Source organism: Engystomops pustulosus, chromosome 8, assembly GCF_040894005.1.
Source record: "Engystomops pustulosus chromosome 8, aEngPut4.maternal, whole genome shotgun sequence".
NCBI classification, from domain to species: domain Eukaryota; kingdom Metazoa; phylum Chordata; class Amphibia; order Anura; family Leptodactylidae; genus Engystomops; species Engystomops pustulosus.
In genome coordinates, this window is record NC_092418.1 from 51301869 (window position 1) to 51323714 (window position 21846).

General features: G+C 41.1%; 1 protein-coding gene across 3 annotated transcripts in view; it reads left to right on the top strand.

The window, feature by feature from the left end:
• The window catches only part of SLC29A4 (solute carrier family 29 member 4), a 189076-nt gene that overhangs the window by 26269 nt on the left and 140961 nt on the right, over positions 1 to 21846 (top strand). For 2 of the 3 annotated variants that reach the window (XM_072120914.1, XM_072120912.1), the window contains exons 2-3: positions 13353 to 13533; positions 16843 to 16971. In XM_072120914.1, the coding sequence (XP_071977015.1) occupies positions 13368 to 13533; positions 16843 to 16971 (295 nt within the window). In that variant the 5' untranslated portion in view covers positions 13353 to 13367. Of the gene's footprint in view, positions 1 to 11454; positions 11523 to 13352; positions 13534 to 16842; positions 16972 to 21846 lie in introns of all 3 variants that reach the window. The other variant, XM_072120913.1, reaches the window with a different exon arrangement.

Below are 21846 nucleotides of genomic sequence, written 5' to 3' on the forward strand. Positions count from 1 at the left end.
GGGAGCACTGTGTAATAAAGCCCCTGCACAACCTGGGGTCCCCATCATACTTGGTAGGCATAGAGAGTCTCAGCCTTGGTTCAGTGGCAGGCAGACAAGCTGGGGTAGCAGGAGAGGTAGCAGGGTCATAGATCTGTCGCTGTTGCCGACTGGCAATCAACTGCTGCAACATGGCGGTGACTTGTCCGAGCTATTCTCCTTGAGCAGCAATCTGCGGGAACTGCTGAACCACAACGGTGGTAAGATCAGCCAGTTTAGGTAGCGGAACCTTGACGGGGTCAATGGCCTGGACCACCGTGGACGATGACACAAGCCAACACCTGGAACCAGAATCTAAGTGGCACCCAGTTTTCACCAGAGCCCACCGCAAAGCGAGTTGCTCTTGCTGCGGCGTGGTACCACCAGGTCGTTCCACAGGTGTGACTTGTCCACGGTGGCAGCCAAGGTCGAGGTACAAAGTCAGCAGGCTATCTCGTGGTCGGGGACAGCAGAAGATCAAAATAGGCGGCAATGGTTCAGAGACAGAGCAGGAGGTCAGGGCTGGCAGCGGAGGAGCGAAATCGGGAACAGGTCCGGGGTCACAATGGTAGGTAAATACACGGGAACAAGTCACAGATAACAGCTTTCTCTGAGGCATAGAGCGCAAAGTTCCGGCGGGGGATATTGGGAGAAGCCGGCTTTTAAACAAACCCTGGAAGTCAAATTTGCGAGCGCCTGCACACGTGCTCCCTAGGGAATGGGGACGCGCCTGCTGGGAAGCCGGAACGGGAGCAGGAGCGTGGAGAGGAAAGTAAGGCCGGGGAGGGCCGCCGCCACGGAGAGGGGCACGGGTGCTCCTGCGACCCGAGATGTGGGTCGCAGGAGCACCTGTGACACATAGTTGGATAGATAGATTTAAATCCATTTTAAAAGACAACATAGGCAGAAAAAATCAACCAATGGTCACATAACTACAATTACATGATAAATAGATCATAGAAAGAGTATAGAGGTATAGATTGTATAGTCTTTAGAGCATGTCAAGGTATTTGCACATTACCTAGTGGAATAACAGAGGGCATGGGACAAATACAGATGAGTTATAAGAGTGTGTTCAACATTAAATTACTTTTATGAACAGTACAAGATTGAGGATATAGAGTAAGTCTGGGCAAATGTTGGTTTGGATGCTGGGTGTGGGGGTGGGTGCTAGTTATGTGAACAGCCCACGACCCATGGGAGACTTAAACCGCCACTTGTAAGAGCAGAAAAAATTGTTAAAACCCTTAATAATGTTGTTCAAGGCATTTTAGTTTTTTGGCCAAATTACATCAGATTATTTATCATTCTTGCTTTATTGAGAAAAGTAAACGGTTTAACAGTTATTTGAGATTTTGAAGTTTGTTTTCCACACTGGAAATTACAGCATGAAAATAACATTGTATGAATGATATTGTTTTGTTAATTTGTTAAACATTATAGTTTATTGAAACAAAGTGAACAAGAGAAAGGGGAGGGTTAAGGTAAGGGCAGTAGTTAGATTAGGATGGAGATGTAGGATAGGGGGAAACTGGTCTAAGCTGTTTGATCAACCTATTATTATAAGCTAGGAAGAAGTTTAAGGGTTATTCCTCTTAGGGTTATTCTGCCATGTTGAGGTATCTTGGAGATTCTTTGAATGAAATCCATGGGGCCCAAACTTTTGAGTATTTGTCTTGAGTTTTTTTATTCTCTGTTGTGAGTCAAAATTTTGTAAGTATAGGATCTCTTTGAACCAATCGGTGGTGGATGGGGCTCTGGTAGTTTTCCATAACCTGGGAATCAGCGAGCATGCCACTGTCAGCACGAAGTTTGTTAAAATATGTTTATTGTTCTTTGTTGGTGTGTTGGAAATAGAAAGCAATAATCTAGATGGTTCATTGGCGATAGTGTGGCCTGTCAGTTCTGTAGTTATTTTACAAACATTCTCCCAGAATGGTTGGATTATGGGGCATTCCCACCAAATGTGTTTCTTTGTACCCATTGCTCCTCTACATCTCCAGCACTCATTTGGTCATGAAGGGTTGATCAAACGTGGTTTTGTTGGAACACAATACCATCTTGACATGATTTTATAATTTGTTTCTTGGGATTTTACAGAGATGGATGTTTTGTGTGGTTGAATGCCTTGGACCATTCTTCAGTTGTGAAGTTTTGGTTTAATTCTTCTTCTCACTTTTTTATAAAATGCAGAGGTAAATCTGCCCGTTTGTTGAGCGTAAGATTGTAGACTTTAGAGATTGTGTGGGGGATTGGAGATGGTGATAGGCATAGTTTCTCGAATGGGGTTAGTTTCCTGTATAAATTTAATTTATTTTTGTATCTGTGGTAAAAGTTTGAAAGTTGTCTAAATTCCCATGGAGTTCTCTGGGTGCAAGAGTTGTTTTTGCTTAGGTCATTGTAAGTCCTTAGGGAGGATGTTTCTAAAAAAGTTTTGTACCTTAGAGGTTTACTGAGTTCTCTGAAAGGCTGAAGGAAGTCAGCCCTGGGGGGGAATCTAAATTTTCTGAGATTGGTGTGAGTGGCCCATTATTCTCGAATAATTTTGATGTATCAGAGGATTTGTTTATTGTTTTGGTAGTTTGGGCTGCTATGTAAGGGAGAGTATTCAGTCGATGTAGTAGGAATGTAGCGTTGGATGACCAGGGAAGGCCTGTTAAAGGCAATGGAGAAAGCTGCTCTTCTAATTGTATCCATGGTTTTGTATTGTGATGGAACCAGTCTATTATTCTGGCAAGGTTTGAGGCATAAAAGTTGTCTTTGAAATCCGGTAGGCCAAGGCCTCCTTGTGTTTTCCTACGCATCAATGTGTTTTTAGATATTCTGGGAGACCATATGAAGTGGATTATTAAGGATGATAATTCATTAAAAAAGATCTTGGGTAAGGAGAGGGGTGTGGTTTGGAATAATTTTGGGAGAATGGTCATTTTTATGCAGTTTACTTTGCCTAACCATGAGATTTTTTTAGGTCCCCATTTTGTTCTGATTGAAACAATTGGAGGAAGTTTTTGTAATTATGCAGAAATATTGTTTCTGTGCTTGCAGTTATTTGGACTCCTTGGTATGTGAATGCTTTTCTTTTCAAATGAAATTTATATTTGTTTTGTAAGGATTTGAGTGTTGGTTCGCTTAATCCAATACCCATTGCTGTGCATTTAGATAAATTAATTTTATGGTTACTTAAGTATCCAAATATTTGTAGTGTCTCCATAAGGTTTAGGAGGGATTTATCTGTATTGGTTAGATATATCAAGACATCATCTGCAAAAGCTGACATAGGAGTTTTCTCCAAGTTTGAGATTTTGGGGTGAGCTCTTATGGCAACTAGGAGATGTTCAATGACCAGTGCGTATAATATTGGAGAGAGGGGGCAGCCCTGTCTGGTGCCATTCTATTTTGTGAATGGTTTGGAATATGAGCCATTCATTTTTCTTGAGCTTTGGGTGAATTATATAGCGCTTGTTTTAGTGTCTCCGCCAGGAATGCCCAGTCCACCCAGTCAAAAGCCTTCTCTGCATCGAGAGACAACGCAATAAATGGCATGGATGTTTTGTTTGCATGATGGATGAGCGAAAAGGTTTTAAGAATATTATCTATTGCTTCTCTGTTTGGTATAAAGCACACTTGATCTGGATGGACTAGGGACCCCAGTAGAAGGGAGAGGCGCTTGGCTATGAGTTTGGCAAATATTTTAGCATCAGAGTTTATTAGTGAGATGGGTCTGTAGCTTTGACAAAGTAGAGGATCTTTTCCTTCTTTTGGAATTATGGTGATGTCGGCATGTAAAAAGGCTGGAGGGAAATGTACAGAATCTGAAACCGCGTTGAAGGTTTGTAGTAGGGGAGGTGTTAGTTCTTCCAATAAAATTTTGTAAAATATAGCTGTGTAGCCTTTGGGACCAGGGCTCTTTCCGTTTGGGAGAGAATTAATAACTTGTTGTAGTTCATCTGACCTGAAGGGTGCTTCTAATTGTTCTGTCTCTGTTTGGGTTATTGTGGGTAGTGAAGTTTCTTTGATGTATTGTGATAGTGTTTTGGGTGTTGATGGGGGAGTGAAAGTTGTGGAAGGTTCTGGTAAAGATTTGAGTAGTATTCAAAGAAGGATTTGGCTATCTCTTCTGTCTTGTGGACAATGGGGGTAATTTACTAAGGGCCCGAATCGTGTTTTTACGTTGGGCTACCCGAATTTTACCATTTTGCGGCGATTTTCCCTGAATTGCCCCGGGATTTGGCGCATGCGATCGGATTGTGGCGCATCGGCGCCAGCATGCACGCGACGGAAATTGGGTGGGGGCATGGCCATAAGAGTCGCTTGACAAGCTCTTACCTGCACTCGACGGAGCTTGGTGAACTTCAGTGAACTTCGACGGAATTCAGCGCAGCAGCGACACCTAGTGGACATCGGGGGAACTACCTTAGTGAATTGCCGGAAGTCCCGAATCCGCCACACAGAATGCGCCGCTGGATCGCAATTAGACCGGGTAAGTAAATCTGCCCCAATGTTTCCTGATTTTATTTTAATGGAGGGGATACAGGATGCAGCTTTTTTGTCTCTTTGAGCTTTGGCTAAATATTTTTCGGGCTTGTTGCTCCGTTCATAGTATGATCTAAAGCATATCTGTTGTAATCTTTTTTGTTTGGCTTGAAGTATGGAGTTTATCTCATGTCTAACTAGTGTAAGCTCTCTTAATGTTGTTAGTTGGAGAGATTGCTTCTAGAGTTTGCAGTTTAAGTAAGAGTGCTTGTAGTTTGGTTTCGGCCTGTCTTTTTAGGCATGCCCCGTGTTTAATTAATTAGTATCTACTTCTTGTTTGCGTTCTGAGAGACATTCTAGGTTCTTTAATAGTGTTTCATTTAATTTTAAATCTCCCTCAATTATTATTATTATTATTCCCAGTTCATTTTCTAACTTCCTCACTGATGTGAGAGCTGATTATCTAATAAATATTCTAAGTCTGAAGTCAATGGGGCACATGTATCAAACGTTTGGCTTACTTTTTATGGTGCTTGTACTCATTGTCTCCTTTCAAAGTTTGCCATTGTCTAGTTTTCTGAAGTTCTCCCAAGTTATCATCTGAATCCAGTTGTGAAAGGCGCAAAATAAGTCACAGTTTTTGGCGCAAATATTGGGCTGCCTCTGACCAGGGTAGAAATTAGCTTGGAACTTATTGGGGGTCATTTACTAAGGGCCCGATTCACGTTTTCTCGTCGTGTTACCCGAATATTTCCGATTTGGGCCGATTTTCCCTGTATTGCCCCGGGATTTTGGCGCACGCGATCGGATTGTGGCGCATCGGCGCTAGCATGCACGTGACGGAAATCGGAAAATTTTCCGGCACATCGGAAAATCGGAAAAATGACGGAAATCGGAAAAAGCGCCACATTTAAAAAAAAAAAGTCTTGCGGAGCTTGCACTTACCTTCACTAGAAATAGGCCAGTGAACTTGAGTGCGTTCCACTACTCTTCAGCGCAGCAGCGCCACCTGGTGGACGTCGGAGGAACTGCCTTAATGAATCCCGTCCGGTCCCGAATCCACCGCAGAGAACGAGCCGCTGGATCGCGAATGGACCGGGTAAGTAAATCTGCCACATTGTGTCTTTTGGAGACCAGCAGAAAAGCCAAGAAAAGTAATAAAAAAAAGAGACGAACAAAGCCGGACTAATGATACATATGCCCCAATGTTGTGTACTAATTGGACAGTTTTCTGTTTATATCAACTAAACTCCACCATTTTTTGTGCAGTCAGTAGCAACTCCATTTTCTCCCAACTTCCTACAATGATTTGCTCATAGTAGACCAAATTGGTTAACCTATAGACACCAAAGTGGGTGCCTTTCACAGTTGAATAGCTACTTATTTATTGTATTTATATTTATAGTATTTTAATTAACCTTCTTAACGCCCAGCGTCGCGAGTGTTTAACTTGTTAAATGCCGCGGTCAGCGCAACTGCGGCCTTTAAACTGCCTTCTGGGGGTCTTTCCCCGACCATCGCAGCCCCCCCTGGCCCGACTTCGGGGGGCGCCGATTGTTCCTCTGGCAGCCCCGAGGTCTGATCAGCTGTGCCTGTAAGATATGTCTATGACGTCAGCTAATACCCTGAAATACATCAGTATTGCAGAGTATTTTCATGAACAAGCAATTAGATGATTGCTTGTTTGTGTCCCTTGGTGGAACTAGTAAAAAATTTTTTTAAAAAGGTTATTCAATAAAAAATAAAGTAATTAATAAAAAAAAAATGCCCATAAGCCCCTTAACATATATAGAAACATATAACGCAAAAAAAAAGTCTAAATCATAACACATACCCCACATATATAGTATCACTGCGTCCGCAACAACCCATAGAATAAAAGTACCATATATACTCGAGTATAAGCCGACCCAAGTATAAGCCGAGACCCCTAATTTTACCACAAAAAATGGGAAAACCTATTGACTCGAGTATAAGCCGAGGATGTAGTATACAGCCAGCTAGCCCCCTGTAGTATACAACCAGCCAGCCCCTGTAGTATACAGCCTGTCCCAAGTAGTATACAATCAGCCTGCCCCCATGAAGTATACAGCCTGCCCCCATGTATTATACACATGCCCCCATGTATTATACAGCCTGCCCCAAGAAGTTTACAGCCTGCCCCAAAAAGTATACAGCCTGCCCCAAAAAGTATACAGCCTGCCCCAAAAAGTATACAGCCTGGCCTCAGTATGCCTAGTGAATAATAAAAAAATAAACTTAATATTCACCCTCCGACGATACTCACCTTTGATGCTTAGTGGCGGCTCCCGGTCCTCGACGGCGGCGGCTCCTGGTCCTCAGCGGCAGCTCCCGATCCTCTGCGGTGGCTTCTCTCTTCTATCTTCACGTGCCGGCAGTCGCGTCCATGCAACCTGCCGACGGGCGCACAGTGCGATGCGGCGGTGTCGCTGCTGATGGCGTCATCAGCGGCGACACCGCTACATCATATTGTGCGCCCGCCGGCAAGGCGCATAGACGCGACTGCCGGCATGTGAAGATAGAAGAGAGAAGCCGCCGCAGAGGATCGGGAGCTGCCGCCAAGGACTGGGAGCCGCCGCCGAGGACCGGGAGCCGCCGCCGCCGAGGTTCCGAGAGCCGGAGGGTGAGTATTAATTTTTTTTTTATTATTATTGACTCGTGTATAAGCCGAGATGAGGTTTTTAAGCACATTTTTTGTGCTGAAAAACTCGGCTTATACACAAGTATATACGGTAAATAATTATTGAACCCGCACAATGAACGCCGATAAAAAACCTGCCAAAAATTATGTTTTTACCTACTTAATCACACAAAAAATGTATTTAAAAAAAAACAGCAACCAGCAAGCCATCAACCAGCTCTGTAGCCAAAAATATTATGCCATATTTAGACAATATACCCTTTCCTACTCTAGACTCAACGCAGCGAGAGGCCCTAGACTCCCCAATAACATTGGACCAACTTACTGAGGCGATGAAGGATATACAAAGGAGAAAATCTCCGAGATGGTATTCCGGTAGAAGTCTATGATCAATATCAAGAGGCTTTACTGCCGGCTCTATTGCAATGTTTTACAGAGGCCTTTAGTCAAGGAGTACTTCCACCATCCTTTTATGACGCCAATATAGTCCTAATACTGAAGCCAGATAAGGACCCGACGGAGTGTGGGTCTTACCGCCCCATTTCATTAATGAACATTGATTATAAATTGTTAACAAAGGTATTGGCTAAACGTCTTAACTCAGTTATTTTATCTTTGATACATCCGGATCAGTGTGGTTTTATGCCCGGAAAGTCAACCACTGAAAATATCAGAAGGGTGCAGGTAATATCTCAAATTGGGTGTCAATTAAAAGCTGACTAGGCATTAGCGTGCTTAGATGCCACAAAGGCATTCGACTCAGTTGAATGGCCATTCCTCCAACAGGTACTAACTAAATTTGGGTTTGGCCCGGTATTTATCTCTTGGTTGAACATACAGGCGGTCCCCTACTTAAGGACACCCGACTTACAGACAACCCATAGTTACAGACAGACCCCTCTGACCTCTGGTGAAGCTTTCTGAATGCTTTACTATATTCCCAGACTGCAATAATCAGCTGTAAAGTATCTGTAATGAAGCTTTATTGATAATCCTTGGTCCCATTGGAGCAAAAAATGTTTAAACTCCAATTGTCCCTGGGCCCAAAAACTTTTTTGTCTGGATCTACAATTATAAAGTATACAGTTTCGACTTACATACAAATTCAACTTAAGAACAAACCTCCAGACCCTATCTTGTACGTAACCCGGGGACTGCCTGTACTATATAAACTTCCGAAGGCGGCCCTCTTAGTGAATGGGCTTCCATCTCTTTCCTTTTCTCTGCATAGGGGAACGCGTCAGGGATGTCCCCTATCGCCTTTATTGTTTGCATTGGCAGTGGAGCCGCTGGCTATATTAATTAGAAGAGATCCACAGTATAAGGGGGTGCAGATTGGCTCCAGAGTAGACAGAACTGCATTGTATGCAGACGACATGATGTTATATATGTCAAATCCATTATCAACCTTAGAAGTTGCCATGGCGCAGATTGATTCTTTTGGCAAATATTCGGGGCTTAGAATAAATTGGACTAAGTCCTCAATAACCTTTCTCTCCCCGGAGCCACCAGAAGGAAGTGCCAGTTCGGTACTTGGACTGAGGGTAACAGATACATATAAATATTTAGGGATTTATATATCAACTATTCCCTCTGCCCCTCTGGACCTGAATATACACCCATTGTTGGAGCACTTTAAAGCCAAATTTAGAACCTGGGGATCCCTGCCATTATCTGTCGCGGGCAGGATTAACCTTATAAAGATGATTGTATTACCCAAATGTCTATATGCCTTGCAACATATGGAGGTAGTAGTTCCTCAAAGTTTCTTTTCTCAGATGAATAGTTTAATGACTTTATTTGTGTGGGGTAACTCTAGAGCCAAATTAAAATTGACATCCCTCCAACGCCCAAAAAGTATGGCAGGAACGGCGCTCCCAGACCTTCATGTTTACTATTTAGCAGGACAACTTAGACATGTTAGACACTGGCTTCTTCCTGATTCGCTGCCAAACTCAGAATATCACTTTGCCCATTTTTTGAAGATAGACTGTCTTTGGCCTGTTTTAGAGACTCCCCACCTTATTTCGGGCCGACTGCTACCAATACACAAATTGGCTAGGTCAATTTGGCAGCAGGCTAAGTCTTTGTCAAAATTTACAACAGTAATTGCGGAGACTCCATTGTGGAATAATCCAAGCCTGCCTGAAATACTTAAACTTCCGGACCTGCGAATATGGGCTGATTTTGGCATTAGAGAATTGTGTGATCTCTATGATAACTCTATCCTACACTCATTTGAGCAACTGAAAAGCTCTAAAGATATCCCACAGGCACCATTTTTTAGATATTTACAACTTAGGAATGCCCTAGGGGTACAATTTCCAGATTCTCACCTACTCATATCAAGCTATCCTCTTATTGGGGTACTTAGATCTCAAGCTCCTAGGGGATTAGTGTCCATACTGTACTCCCATCTTATCACTGAAAAGGTCTCGGCCAATCCCTCTCCAGCATTGGAAAAATGGAAAACCCTCATACCTAGTTTGACGGATGTGACATATGCGGAAGCCTTGGAGTCAGCCATGCTAGTGTCTCCAGCAGCTAACAATAAGTTAATACAAGTTTTCTTCCTTCATCAATGCTATTTGACCCCAGCCAGAATATATAGAATGGGAAGGAAGCAGACTACTGGATGTCTGTGATGCTCTGCAGTATATGCTGATTTTTGGCATATGGTATGGACATGTCTGACCATTCAGGCATATTGGCAGGAGGTAATATCACTGCTAACTAATGTACTTAATACACCTGTCCAATCTACACCAGAGCTCTGTTTATTGGGGGTGGTTGATGAAGAAGCATGGCAACATCACAAACGTATATTTCTTAGAGAGGTATTATTTCTGGCTAGGAAGGTCATAGCTTTAAAGTGGATGGCAACACAACCACCATCCCTATCAATGTGGAGGAAATTAGTGAATTCGGTCCTCCCTTTTCATGACCTGATATATAGGGGAAGAGGTTGTCCAGATAAATTCAATAAGGTATGGGGACAATGGTGTGACTCCTCGGCTACACTTTATTCTGTAAACACATTCACATCACAGTTGAGGGCATTACAGGCTAATTAACAGCATAAATATAAGAACTGGAGGGATGGAGTAATAAAATACCTCCTGGAGAACTTGTCTTCTAAACAGATACCCCATTTATAATGGAAATTATGGATGTGGTCTTGCAGCAGCACTGCAGAGTTTTTTGGGGGGTTTTTTGTTTGTTTTTGTTGTTTCTCTTTTGTTCTATTTACCTGTGTACGCATGATATGTAAAACATAATATCATATACTGTGGTAAATTCTTTTATTGTCAGTGTTGTACACTTTCAATAAAACGAGTTTAAAAAAAAAGTATTATGCCACTTGGAAGACAGCAATGCAAAACTGATAGCTCTTTCTCCATATTAGGGTTTTATTTGGAAAATTTAGTAGAAAAGTAAGAAAAAAAATTCAAGCATGGTATCCCTGTAATCCTATTGACCCATAGAATAAAGATAACATGATTATTAGGCTAAACGGGGAACACCAAAAAAAAAGTAAAGAATCAAGTACAGAATAGATGCGTTTTCACTCCTGCCTTCAAAATAAAGTTCATAAATTTTCAACAATAGGTGATACCAACCCCAAAACGGTAACACTGGAAAAAGTATCTCATCCCGCACAAAAAAATGCCATCACATGGCGGAATAACGGAAAAGCTAAAATTTTATAGCATACAAAAGGAGCCAATGAAATCTTGGCAGCTGCAGGGCCCTCCTTTCCTTCTGCGTCTCTCTGTGCGCCCATAAAACAAGTAACAGCCACATGTGGGGGGTCTCTGAGAAATTGCACGAGAAATTGTAAGATGGGTTCTCTCTTTTTATCTTTTGAAAATGTGTACATTTTAGAGCTAAATGAACGTATAAATGAAAAAAATTGGCCATTCTAAATTGCAGCTCTATTTTGATTTAATTACTATAGAGATGAGTAATCTTAACAATCTTCCTAAAAGCTGTTACTGATAGTTTGAGAAGGGCAGATTTGAAAATGGGTTAATTATATAAGTTTTTTTTTATGTTAGATATGTAAAATTTCATTCAAAACAGTAACTATCCCCCAAATAGTCACTTCTGAAAATACGGAAAATCGATATTCGATTTGTAAGCCGCGTGACGTCAAAATAAATTACCAGAGATTTCAAAAGTTATGAAATGGGAAATGTTACTCAGCAACTTATTTAGATGCTAAATCTATCTGCCTGAAAACGCAATGATTTAGAATTTCGAATTTTTAAAAAAAAATCTTTTTTTTTTTGTAAATACAGGTGGTCCCCTACTTAAGAACACTCGACTTACATACGACCCCTAGTTACAAACGGACCTCTGGATATTGGTAATTTATTGTACTTTAGTCCTAGGCTACAATGATCAGCTGTAACAGTTATCACAGGTGTCTGTAATGAAGCTTTAGTGTTAATCCTGATTCTTATGACAACACAACATTTTTAAAATCCAATTGTCACAAAGACCAAAAAAGTTCTGGCTGGGGTTACAATGATAAAATATACAGTTCCGACTTACATACAAATTCAACTTAAGAACAAACCTACAGATCCTATCTTGTATGTAACCCGGGGACTGCCTGTAAATGCAAAATTTAGCCAACATTTCCCACTAAAATGAAGTACAACATGTGAGGAAAAAACTGTCTCAGAATCGTTTTGATAAGTTATAACCATATAAAGCGACGCAAGTCAGAATACAAAAAATGGGGCTGAGCCTTAAGTTATAAACTGGCTACGTCCTTAAGGGGCTAAGGTCTATTCTCTCAATTTTTACTGTTTACGTTTGTACCTTCTAACAAAATTTTGTTGTTAGGCTACCATAAATTGCCCAATTAAGATATAGACTTCTTTAAGAAAATATGACAGTTCCCAATTGCTATACACAACATAATTGTAATACTACAATCAAATACTACTAAGACTTTAATAATTAGAATTTTTCACATTCAATTTGTGAGTATAATAAATTTTTAAATCTGATTTTTTATGGTTTATAACCACCTGCAAGCATAAGTACTCTTCCTTACAATGGTAGTTGATAGAAAATAAAATGCTGGGTACATGCCCTTCCCAAAGCCTAAATTCTGTGTGGAATAAAGGATATGTCATTTCATTGTCATTAATTTCAATGGAAGAGCAACTTTGCCACATATTTTCTTCATGGGAACTCCTTCCCAAAACATATCATGTGGTTGAGGCCATAGGGTTTTGGAATGTAGTACCTCTTTTCGGTCACTCATTGTTTGTTCATTTAGTGTTTGAGCCAATATATTTAATTCTACATACTGTACTCGAGTATAAGCCGACCCGAGTATAAGCCGAGATACCTAGTTTTACCACCAAAAACTGGGAAAACCTATTGACTTGAGTATAACCCGAGGGTGGGAAATGCATTGGTCACAGCCTCCCAGTATATAACAAGCAAGCCCCCTGTAGTATATAGCCAGACCCCTGCAGTATATAGCCTGCCAGTCGATTATATAGCCTGCCAGTCGAGTATATAGCTTGCCAGCCCCTTAAAGCATATACCCTGCCAGCTCCTTAAAGTATATAGCCTGCCAGCCCATTAAAGTATGTAGGGTGCCAGTCCCTTAAAGTATGGAGCCTGCCATCCTTTTAAAGTGTATTGCCTGCCAGCCCCTTAAAGTATGTAGCCTGCCAGACCCTTAAAGTATGTAGCCTGCCAGACCCTTAAAGTATGTAGCCTGCCAGACCCTTAAAGTATGTAGCCTGCCAGACCCTTAATATATGTAGCCTGCCCACTCTATAGCTTGTCAGTAAAAAAAAAAAAGAACTTACTACTCACCATTGCGACGGCCCGGACAGCTCCTCTTCATCTTCATGCTCCGTGGCCGCGCCTCTTCTATCTTCACATGCGCCGGCACCAGCAGGTGACATCACAGTTGTGTGCCGGCCGGGCCATGTACACGAAGGTGTCGCGGACCTGCAGCTGTCATGAAGACAGAAGAGGTGCGGCCACGGAGCTATTGCGGACCTGTGGCGTGAAGAGAGAGGAGCTGTCCGGCCTATCGGAATGGTGAGTAGTATTTTTTTTTTTTTTTGTATACCCGAGTGTAAGCTGAGTGGGGAATTTTCAGCACAAAAATGATATACGGTATCTGTTTTGTATTATTTATCTTTGTCATTTTGTGTTACAGGCTGTGAAAAAGAATATGAAACCAGCTAAAGGGGATTGTTATAGAGAACTTAGTCCACACATTAATATTGAAGGAAATGTTGTTATGAGTTTTAGTTTTGATAGCTGCCAGCTTGAAGAAGAAGAACAACAGGCAAGGGGAAGTCAGCAAGCACAAGGAATTCTTACACTAATGGAACCAGGTAAAAGTATAATTGTGTAGAACATTCTGTTACACAATGTACTCATGTAAACTAACAATTTTATTTGGAGTCAACTTTTTCTTAACCTCTTTTACCTAATATAGTGGTTTTCACTAGACTCTTGTTCATTGCTACTCTGTAATGTGTTATATGTTGTATTATTTATATATTGCACAGGCCGGGCTGATTCTAGCCGTTTTTGCTGCCTGAAGAGAAAAATTAACCGGTTCACGACCGCCTGCCGTGTATTCACAGCGGGCATCGGGTCCCAGTGCATGGAGAGGGCTCACGGGCTGAGCCCTTTCCATTGCCGGTAAGTCTTTGCTGCATATTGCAGCAAAGACTTACCAGTAACATCCATGGAGGGCGCCGACATCTTGCCGAGGATTGTCGCTCCCCGTGGTGTCCGATGGTAGGCCATTTTTTGCCATTTTGAAAATATAAAAAAATCTATAAAAAGTGATCAAAAGGTTGCACAGTCCTAAAAATAATATTATTGAAAACATCATCAAAAGTCACAAAAAAATGACACCACCCACAGCTCCGTACAACGAAGTATGAAAAAGTTATTAGCGCCAGAAGATGGCAAAATTAAAAAAAAAAAAAATTTTGTACAGGAGGTTTTAATTTTTGTAAATGTAAGAAAGCATTGGTATTCTCGTAATCATATTGACCCAAAGAATAAAGTAGACATGTAATTTGGGGAGCACAGTGAAAGCCTTTAAACCCAAGCCCATAAGAAAATGGTGCAAATGCATTTTTCACCATTTTCACTGCATTTGGAATTTTTTTCCCGCTTCCCAGTACATGGCATGGAATATTCAATATCATAACTGTGAAGTGCAATTTGTTACGCAGAAAACAAGCCATAATTGAGCTCTTTACGTGTAAAAATAAAAAAGTTATAGATTTTGAAGGTGGGGAATGAAAATTGGAAATGAAAAAACAGGAAAGGGCCTGGACCTTAACCAGTTAAAATGTGCCCCCAACCCCCAGGCAGCTTACCCCTGATTCCCTGCTGTATGTACCCCTCAAATATGTAGAAACATTTTTAAAAAGTGCCTGCCACACCATCAGCAAATACTGAAAACTTTACTAACTTTTGATAACATCCCCAGAGCCTTAGAGGAACTCTGTGACTGACACTACACAGGCTGATGCTGTCTTACACACTAGTAGGTCAGTCAGGGACACAGACATTAGTGACAAATAGTACCTTTTAGATGAGGATCTGCTCAGAAAGAGAACTTCATCATCTACAAAATGTGTGTAGTATAGAAGAGGTTGCCAAGAGCTAATGGAATGGCTTTCTCAAAGCGATAGCGTTAGTTTGAAAGTCTTTTATAATTAGAATCACAACACGTATTGAAAACCAATGAGAGATCAGCTGTAATTTTATAAACAGCTGTGCAAAAATTAAACTTGAGCTCTGATTGGTTGCCATGGGCAACTTGAGTAGTTCTGCTCTCAGGTAAGGAAGTAAAAGAAGTTGATCGGCACTCACAAAATCTATTAAAATTGTTGTGCAGCTTTATTCTGTTTTTAAACGATTTTGTGAGTGCCAATCAACTTCTTTTACTTCCTTACCTATGCTTGTGGGAGCCAAGACCCTCTCTTGGATTGTTCACCTGGTGGTGAGCGAACCTGACTCTTTTGTCCGTTTATCAGCTAGTTCTGCTCTAAGACACTTCTGTAAAATCTCCCCATAGACAAAATCACAGTTGGAGATGGAGACAGTCACTGGAAAGAGAGTGTCAGAGACAGTCGCTGGAATGAGACTGCCAGAGACAGACAGTCCCTGGAATGAGAGTGTCAGGGACAGGCAGTCGCTGGAATGAGAGTGTCAGAGACAGGCAGTCGCTTGAATGAGACTGCCAGAGACAGGCAGTCGCTGGAATGAGACTGCCAGAGACAGGCAGTCGCTTGAATGAGAGTGTCAGGGACAGGCAGTCGCTGGAATGAGAGTGCCAGGGACAGGCAGTCGCTGGAATGAGAGTGTCAGAGACAGACAGTCGCTGCAATGAGACAGGCAATCGCTGGAATGAGACTGCCAGAGACAGGCAGTCGCTGGAATTAGAGTACCAGGGATAGGCAGTCGCTGGAATGAGAGTGTCAGAGACAGGCAGTTGCTGGAATGAGACAGCCAGAGACAGGAAGTCGCTGGAATGAGACTGCCAGAGACACAGTCGCTGGAATGAGAGTGTCAAAAAGTTTATAAGTAAGAAAGGGCCGAAGGGAAGAGCTAATAGAGTAATACCGTAATGAATTTTGATCCTTAGAAGAGGTGAAAATATGCTCACCATGAAGAGTTGTGCTAGGATAGGCCCAACACTATTAAGTACATTAAATAGATGTCTGTTGGTGCTGCCTTCCAATTAGTAGTCATCTATCTTCAGTAGCCACACTGTACAAGATGTGTGTAGTATAGAAGAGGTTGCCAAGAGCTAATGGAATGGCGCGTCTTTTATAATTAGAATCACAACGCATTTCGGGGTTAACCGTACCTTTATCAAGTGCTGTTGCTGTTGCTGAGGGTATTTTCGTTTTTACCCAGAAGCATACCAAAAACGTTTATAAAAAAGAGAAACGGTCACTGACAGTCTGACACGGTATATAGATACATATAAAATATTTTTTTCTATTCTATTTTGTTGTAGCTAAGAACAGCTGGGAGCCACAGTTAGCACACTATATAATAAATATCTGGCCAGTAAAATAAAACTATTACTTAACTGGATACACGTGGTGCTTCTTCTTTCTGCTCTTCCACTGGGTTGCAGCTTCTCTGCGGAGACCTGACCCTGTGGAGAGACGTAACCTGGCATAAGAGCCGGAAAAAGATGAGGGTGGCGCAGACAGCTGGGTAAGAGCTGTGCCGCTCTGTATATCAATCGCATTAGGGACACAGACACAGATGCAATTGATGTTTCTTGTGGGTGATTCGGACGGCCATTGGCTCCCGAATCACCCACATTAGATTACAATATTTTGTTCCTAAAAGGGATCTGCCATATGAAGATCATCTCGTTTCATGGCAGATTCGGCCCTGTGCACAGGGTACATTAAAAAATTCTGCAGGGTTACATGGTAATAAAAATCAATTGCAGCACAGCTGATTTATTTTTTGCCTCTCCTTTTTATGTGTATCATCTCCTCTATTTATTTGGAATTATTAAACCACATCCACAATCCCTGCTTTTCTTTGCCATATCCTCTCTTGATGCTTGACACCGTGAGGTTTTTGTACATTTACAGTATAAAAGAAAATCTTGTCTTTTTCTTACATGCTAACCTTAATTACTTTGGCAGATGCTAATTCGGAGCCTCAGGACAAATATCATGGAATATATTTTGCAATGCTGCTTGCTGGCGTTGGGTTCCTCCTTCCTTATAACAGCTTTATTACAGATGTGGATTATCTGCACCACAAATTTCCAGGTAAGTTGCAAGTTCTTTCACAATGGTCTTTACTGATACAGTTGCTAATGTATTGAAGTACATTATTGTATTAAAGTGTTTTTTTGCCTATTTACACTCAATTTTACATCCAGTTTCGACTACTGTATGTATTTTTAATTTTGTTTTCACCCCTATTCAACATTCTAAGCTGACACTCTGATATCTCTGCTAAATCCTGTGTGGTCTCCTGAGATATACAAAGAGCTATACTTATGATTTTTTTAAATTTAACACTTAATTTTATAAAAATAAATTTCTTTGTTCTAGGTACTAGAAAGGTTGTTATTATGTATTAGTTAGACTCTGGTGCAAATAGTATCTTTTATACACCCAGCAATGCAACCTTTTACCTTATCTGAGTACAGGCAGTCCCCGGGTTACATACAAGATAGGGTGTGTAGGTTTGTTCTTAAGTTGAATTTGTATTTAATTCGGAACTGTATATTTTATCATTGTAATCCCAGACAGAATTTTTTTGGTCTCTGTGACAATTGGATTTGAAAAATGTTGGGTTGTCATAAGAATCAAGATTAACAATAAAGCTTCATTACAGACACCTGTGATAACTGTTACAGCTGATTATTGTAGCCTAGGACTAAAGTAGAATAAATTACCTATATCCAGAGGTCCGTTTGTAACTAGGGGTCGTATGTAAGTCGAGTGTTCTTAAGTAGGGGACCGCCTGTAGATTCAAAAAGTTGCAATGCTGAGTTAAAAAAATATACCAGTTTCACCAGAACATGTGGAGTTCTGTGGCTTTCTTCATTTACACTGCTCAAAAAAATAAAGGGGTCAACCTAATAATTCTGCTATAATAATTGCAAACATAATAATAAATCTCCAATTCGGTCAGATAATACTCAGTTTTTTCCAAAAAATGATTGCAATCAGAAATTCTGTGGTATTATTATCTTCATTTAATTTGTCTTCAATGGAAAACCACAAAAAGAATTGTCAAAAACCCAAACTGAATATAATTCCTCACCAAACATAAAAGGTTGGGGGGGGGGGTATGGGCACTGTATTAAAAATCTTGTGATGCTTCTCTAATTTGTGTAATTTACAGCACCTGTAACTTAACTGTGGCACCTAACAGCTGGTGGCAATAACTAAATAAAGACAGTAAAATTAGTTCAGTTACTGATCTGAAGTTGATGATATAAAAAATGTACATTTTTTTAACATAAACTTTGGGTTGGACAGTCAGAAGTATCGCATTCTTTGACCGGTCTGGAATTCTGGCACAGATTGCTTAATAAATGTGAGCCACTGTGTGTGGTTTTGACACCTTGGGATGGATTTCTGTGTCAGCATCCACAAGTTCAAATGCATTAAGATCCGTTGTATCATGTTCTGAGCAGGATCCGAAAACCTTGTTATGTCTTTGAGGTGGTTTGTGGCCACAGATCTAGTTGCTTGGTTTGCGGGATTGTGATCAGTAACGAAGTGCCATTGTTTTGGTATAGTTGACTGCTTGATTCTTAGATACCTTGTTGTTGAGATACAACACGGCGGGAAGCTGGGCAGGCCATGGTGTGAGCGGGCCTCCGCTGGAAAAACAGGCGGAGACTATAGCAACAAACTGGCATGGAGAGTGATCATCGGCTGGTTAAATATCCAGAACTCCCCGATAGACACCGTGGTCACCATGACCGCAGAATCTATAGGGTTAAATAACAAGGATTGCAAGTATCTGCAAATGTCAGAGATTTCTAGGACATACATGTACATCAGGATTCAGCAACAGACAGCATTTCCCAAAGTACATGTATGTCTGAATGCGTTTATGGGGTTAATGTCCATTGTTTGAGATAGGCCTCAGCAGCAATGGCTTTGACAGAAGCATCAGAAAATACATATATCCACATTTATGAAAACTACTGCAAACTGGAGTGTGCAGAGTGCACCAGATTAATCAAAACTAACGCACTGTTTTGGAAGTGTGCACCATATTTTGGTGCACTTTGTTCACGCTTTGTTCATGTTGTGGCACACGTCAGTAATAAATGTGGCGCAAACCTTTAGGAGCACGGTGTTTTCAGGATCACAATTAATCAGTTCTGTTGCAGCAAGTATAATTCATTTGGTCAAAAATATTTCCCGACATGACATGTTTCGCCTAATCATAGGCGCCTCAGGGGTATAACATAGATGCACATAAAAGCACATACGGCTCTTAAGGTTCATATAACAGGGTAAACCATAGAAGCAATCCTCTGTTGATACAAAAATACCCGAAGGAGAAGTGTCTTAGTGTACACAATGGTGTCCGGATGGTCTGCATGGTAATTCATGCATGGTGGACAGCAGGAGACACCAGCTCACCACCTCCCTGCTCGTCTTGTGCAATATCACCATATAAGTCAGTGGCCATAAGTCAGTGGCCTTATTAGCTAAGACTAAGGGCCATCTAAAGGCTTGAAATGCATGACTCAAACATGCTTATATTATGTAACGATTCACATTGGAAGAATAAAGCTGGAAATACTACTTCACACAGTTCTGGATTTTCTTGTCCTTTTTTGGATTCATATAACTCTGATGAGCCTATGATTAGGTGAAACATGTAATGTTGGGAAACGTATGTGACTGAATGAATTATATTTGCTGCAAAAGAAATGTTTCATTGGGATCCTGCATACATTTGCACATATACAGCCATTGACAGGTCCCTATAGAGCTCTATTAACTGACTGACACCCTTCTTTTAGCAAAAATTGTTTTGCTTACAACCACATAAATCACCTTTTATCTTAAATTACCTGGCATCATCTCCGGTACTTTAGCATCTTTATATCAAACTGTACCTGTACTGTTTATTACTTTATGTGACCACATGAAGTCACAGCAGCCTCCATGGACTTCTACTCCTCTCCATACTCCATGGAGGCTGCTGTGATTTCATGTAATTACATACATGGTGTACAGTTTGTTATTCTTAGAAGGCTAAAGGTCCTGCGATGATGTCACTGGTCACATGTCATGAATGTAACACAAGAGACTTTGTAAAAAAATGTACACAATGGGGGTCATTAGCTAAGGGCCCGATTTGCGATTTTGTGGCTTGGGTCAACCGAATTTTTCAGTTTTGCGCCGATTTTTCCTGAATTGCCCCGGGATTTCGGCGCACGCGATTGGATTGTAGCGCATCGGTGCCGGCATGCACGCGACAGAAATCAGGGTGCGTGGCCGTCTGAAAACCCGACGGATTCGGAGAAACCTCCACATTTAAAAAAAAAAAAAAAGTGTCGCTGGACAAGCGCTTACCTTCACCTGGCAATGGATCGTGCACTCCGGCGGACTTCAGCGTAGCAGCGACACCTGGTGGAAGTCGGAGGAACTGCCTTAGTGAATCGCCGGAAAACCCGAATCCACCGCAGAGAACACGCCACTGGATCGTGAATGGACTGGGTTAGTAAATCTGCCCCAATATTTCCCATATGTGCATAAAGCTTTATGTGTCTGTAGTTGTAGTTGGTAAAAGGAGGAAGAGCAGTGATTTGAAGAGACACAGAGCTGTCAGAATAATAGGGCGTGGTTCACTGCCAGCTTGAGAGAGAGAAGAATCAAAAACACCAGACATGAGTCAGAAAAGCTGATTTTCATATCAGAAAAACGTCTGTGATTAAGGTACAGTGCTTCACTGGCAGTTAATTTTAGGTGATATGGGGAGGACTTATAACCCTTTATCAGCAGGAATTGTTACTCAGAGTGGTCAAAATCTTGTGACAGGTCCTGCTTAAGGTTTTTTTACCAATTGGACTTGCACTCTCCAAGTAAAGGGTTTCTCCTTCTCTCTGACTTGTAAGGTAAAGGTGTCAGACTAAAACCCAGAGCAGTCCAAGACTACATTGCATCGAAGAACGTCAGTTCCCAAGTCTAAGTCCTTTAAATCATGAAAAGGAAAGGCTTCCTTTAATTCTTTGCTGTTGGAGGACAAATTTAGGAAGCATCATGTTTGAATTGGCAAGTATTTTTTTAATATAACAGACATAATAAAGAATCAAATTTTCGGCCAATAGGCCACCATACATTTGTGGCAAAAAAGCCTTGATAAAGTTATAACGAGGGTTTACAATACACAAGTTTTCTGAATTGACAAGTATTTCTTGAGCTCTCTTAAGTCTGATTGCAGACTTATTTGTAGGAAATATTTTTTTTTAACTGGAAATTTTTTTATTTATTTTCATTTAACACAAAGTATATATGCATACAATTAACCTTGCCATTTCAGAACAGTGTAGCATTACATGATCAGTTTCATTTATATCAATATTGATAAGTATATCTTGAACATTTTGCTCTGAAAAACAATAGCTCCACGGGTAGATCCAATCGGTTCCCTGCTTCTTTAAATGTCCCGCCGTATGGCATACTTGTATGGCATAGATTGTATTGATATATTTTAGTTTACTACCACTATATAAAACAATTTGAAAACTGAAAACAAAATAAAGACATTCCTTTCCTTCCCACCCCTGTGCCTGTGTGTTGCCCCCAACCACTCCCCCAGAATCCCTGGTCACCCCTCTAGATCTTAAGTCCTCCCAATCTACCACTAAGATCCTCTTGACAGTACCATTGAGTATATTGGAAATGAGTCATGAATCCCACAATATCCTGCCTGCTGTAATGATTGATTAAAAATGTTTCCCATTTTTGGAAAAAGGCCTTTGCTCCTTTTTCCTTGTGCCGTAATGTATCTATCCTATCTATATTGAACAAATGTTTTAATTTCTCTATCAACTCTAGGACAGCGGGAGATGAACTCTTTAACCAACGGGACAGGACACAGTGTTTAGCTACTAGCAACACCACATGTGGAAACTGCAGCTTACTCTTCATGAAATAAAA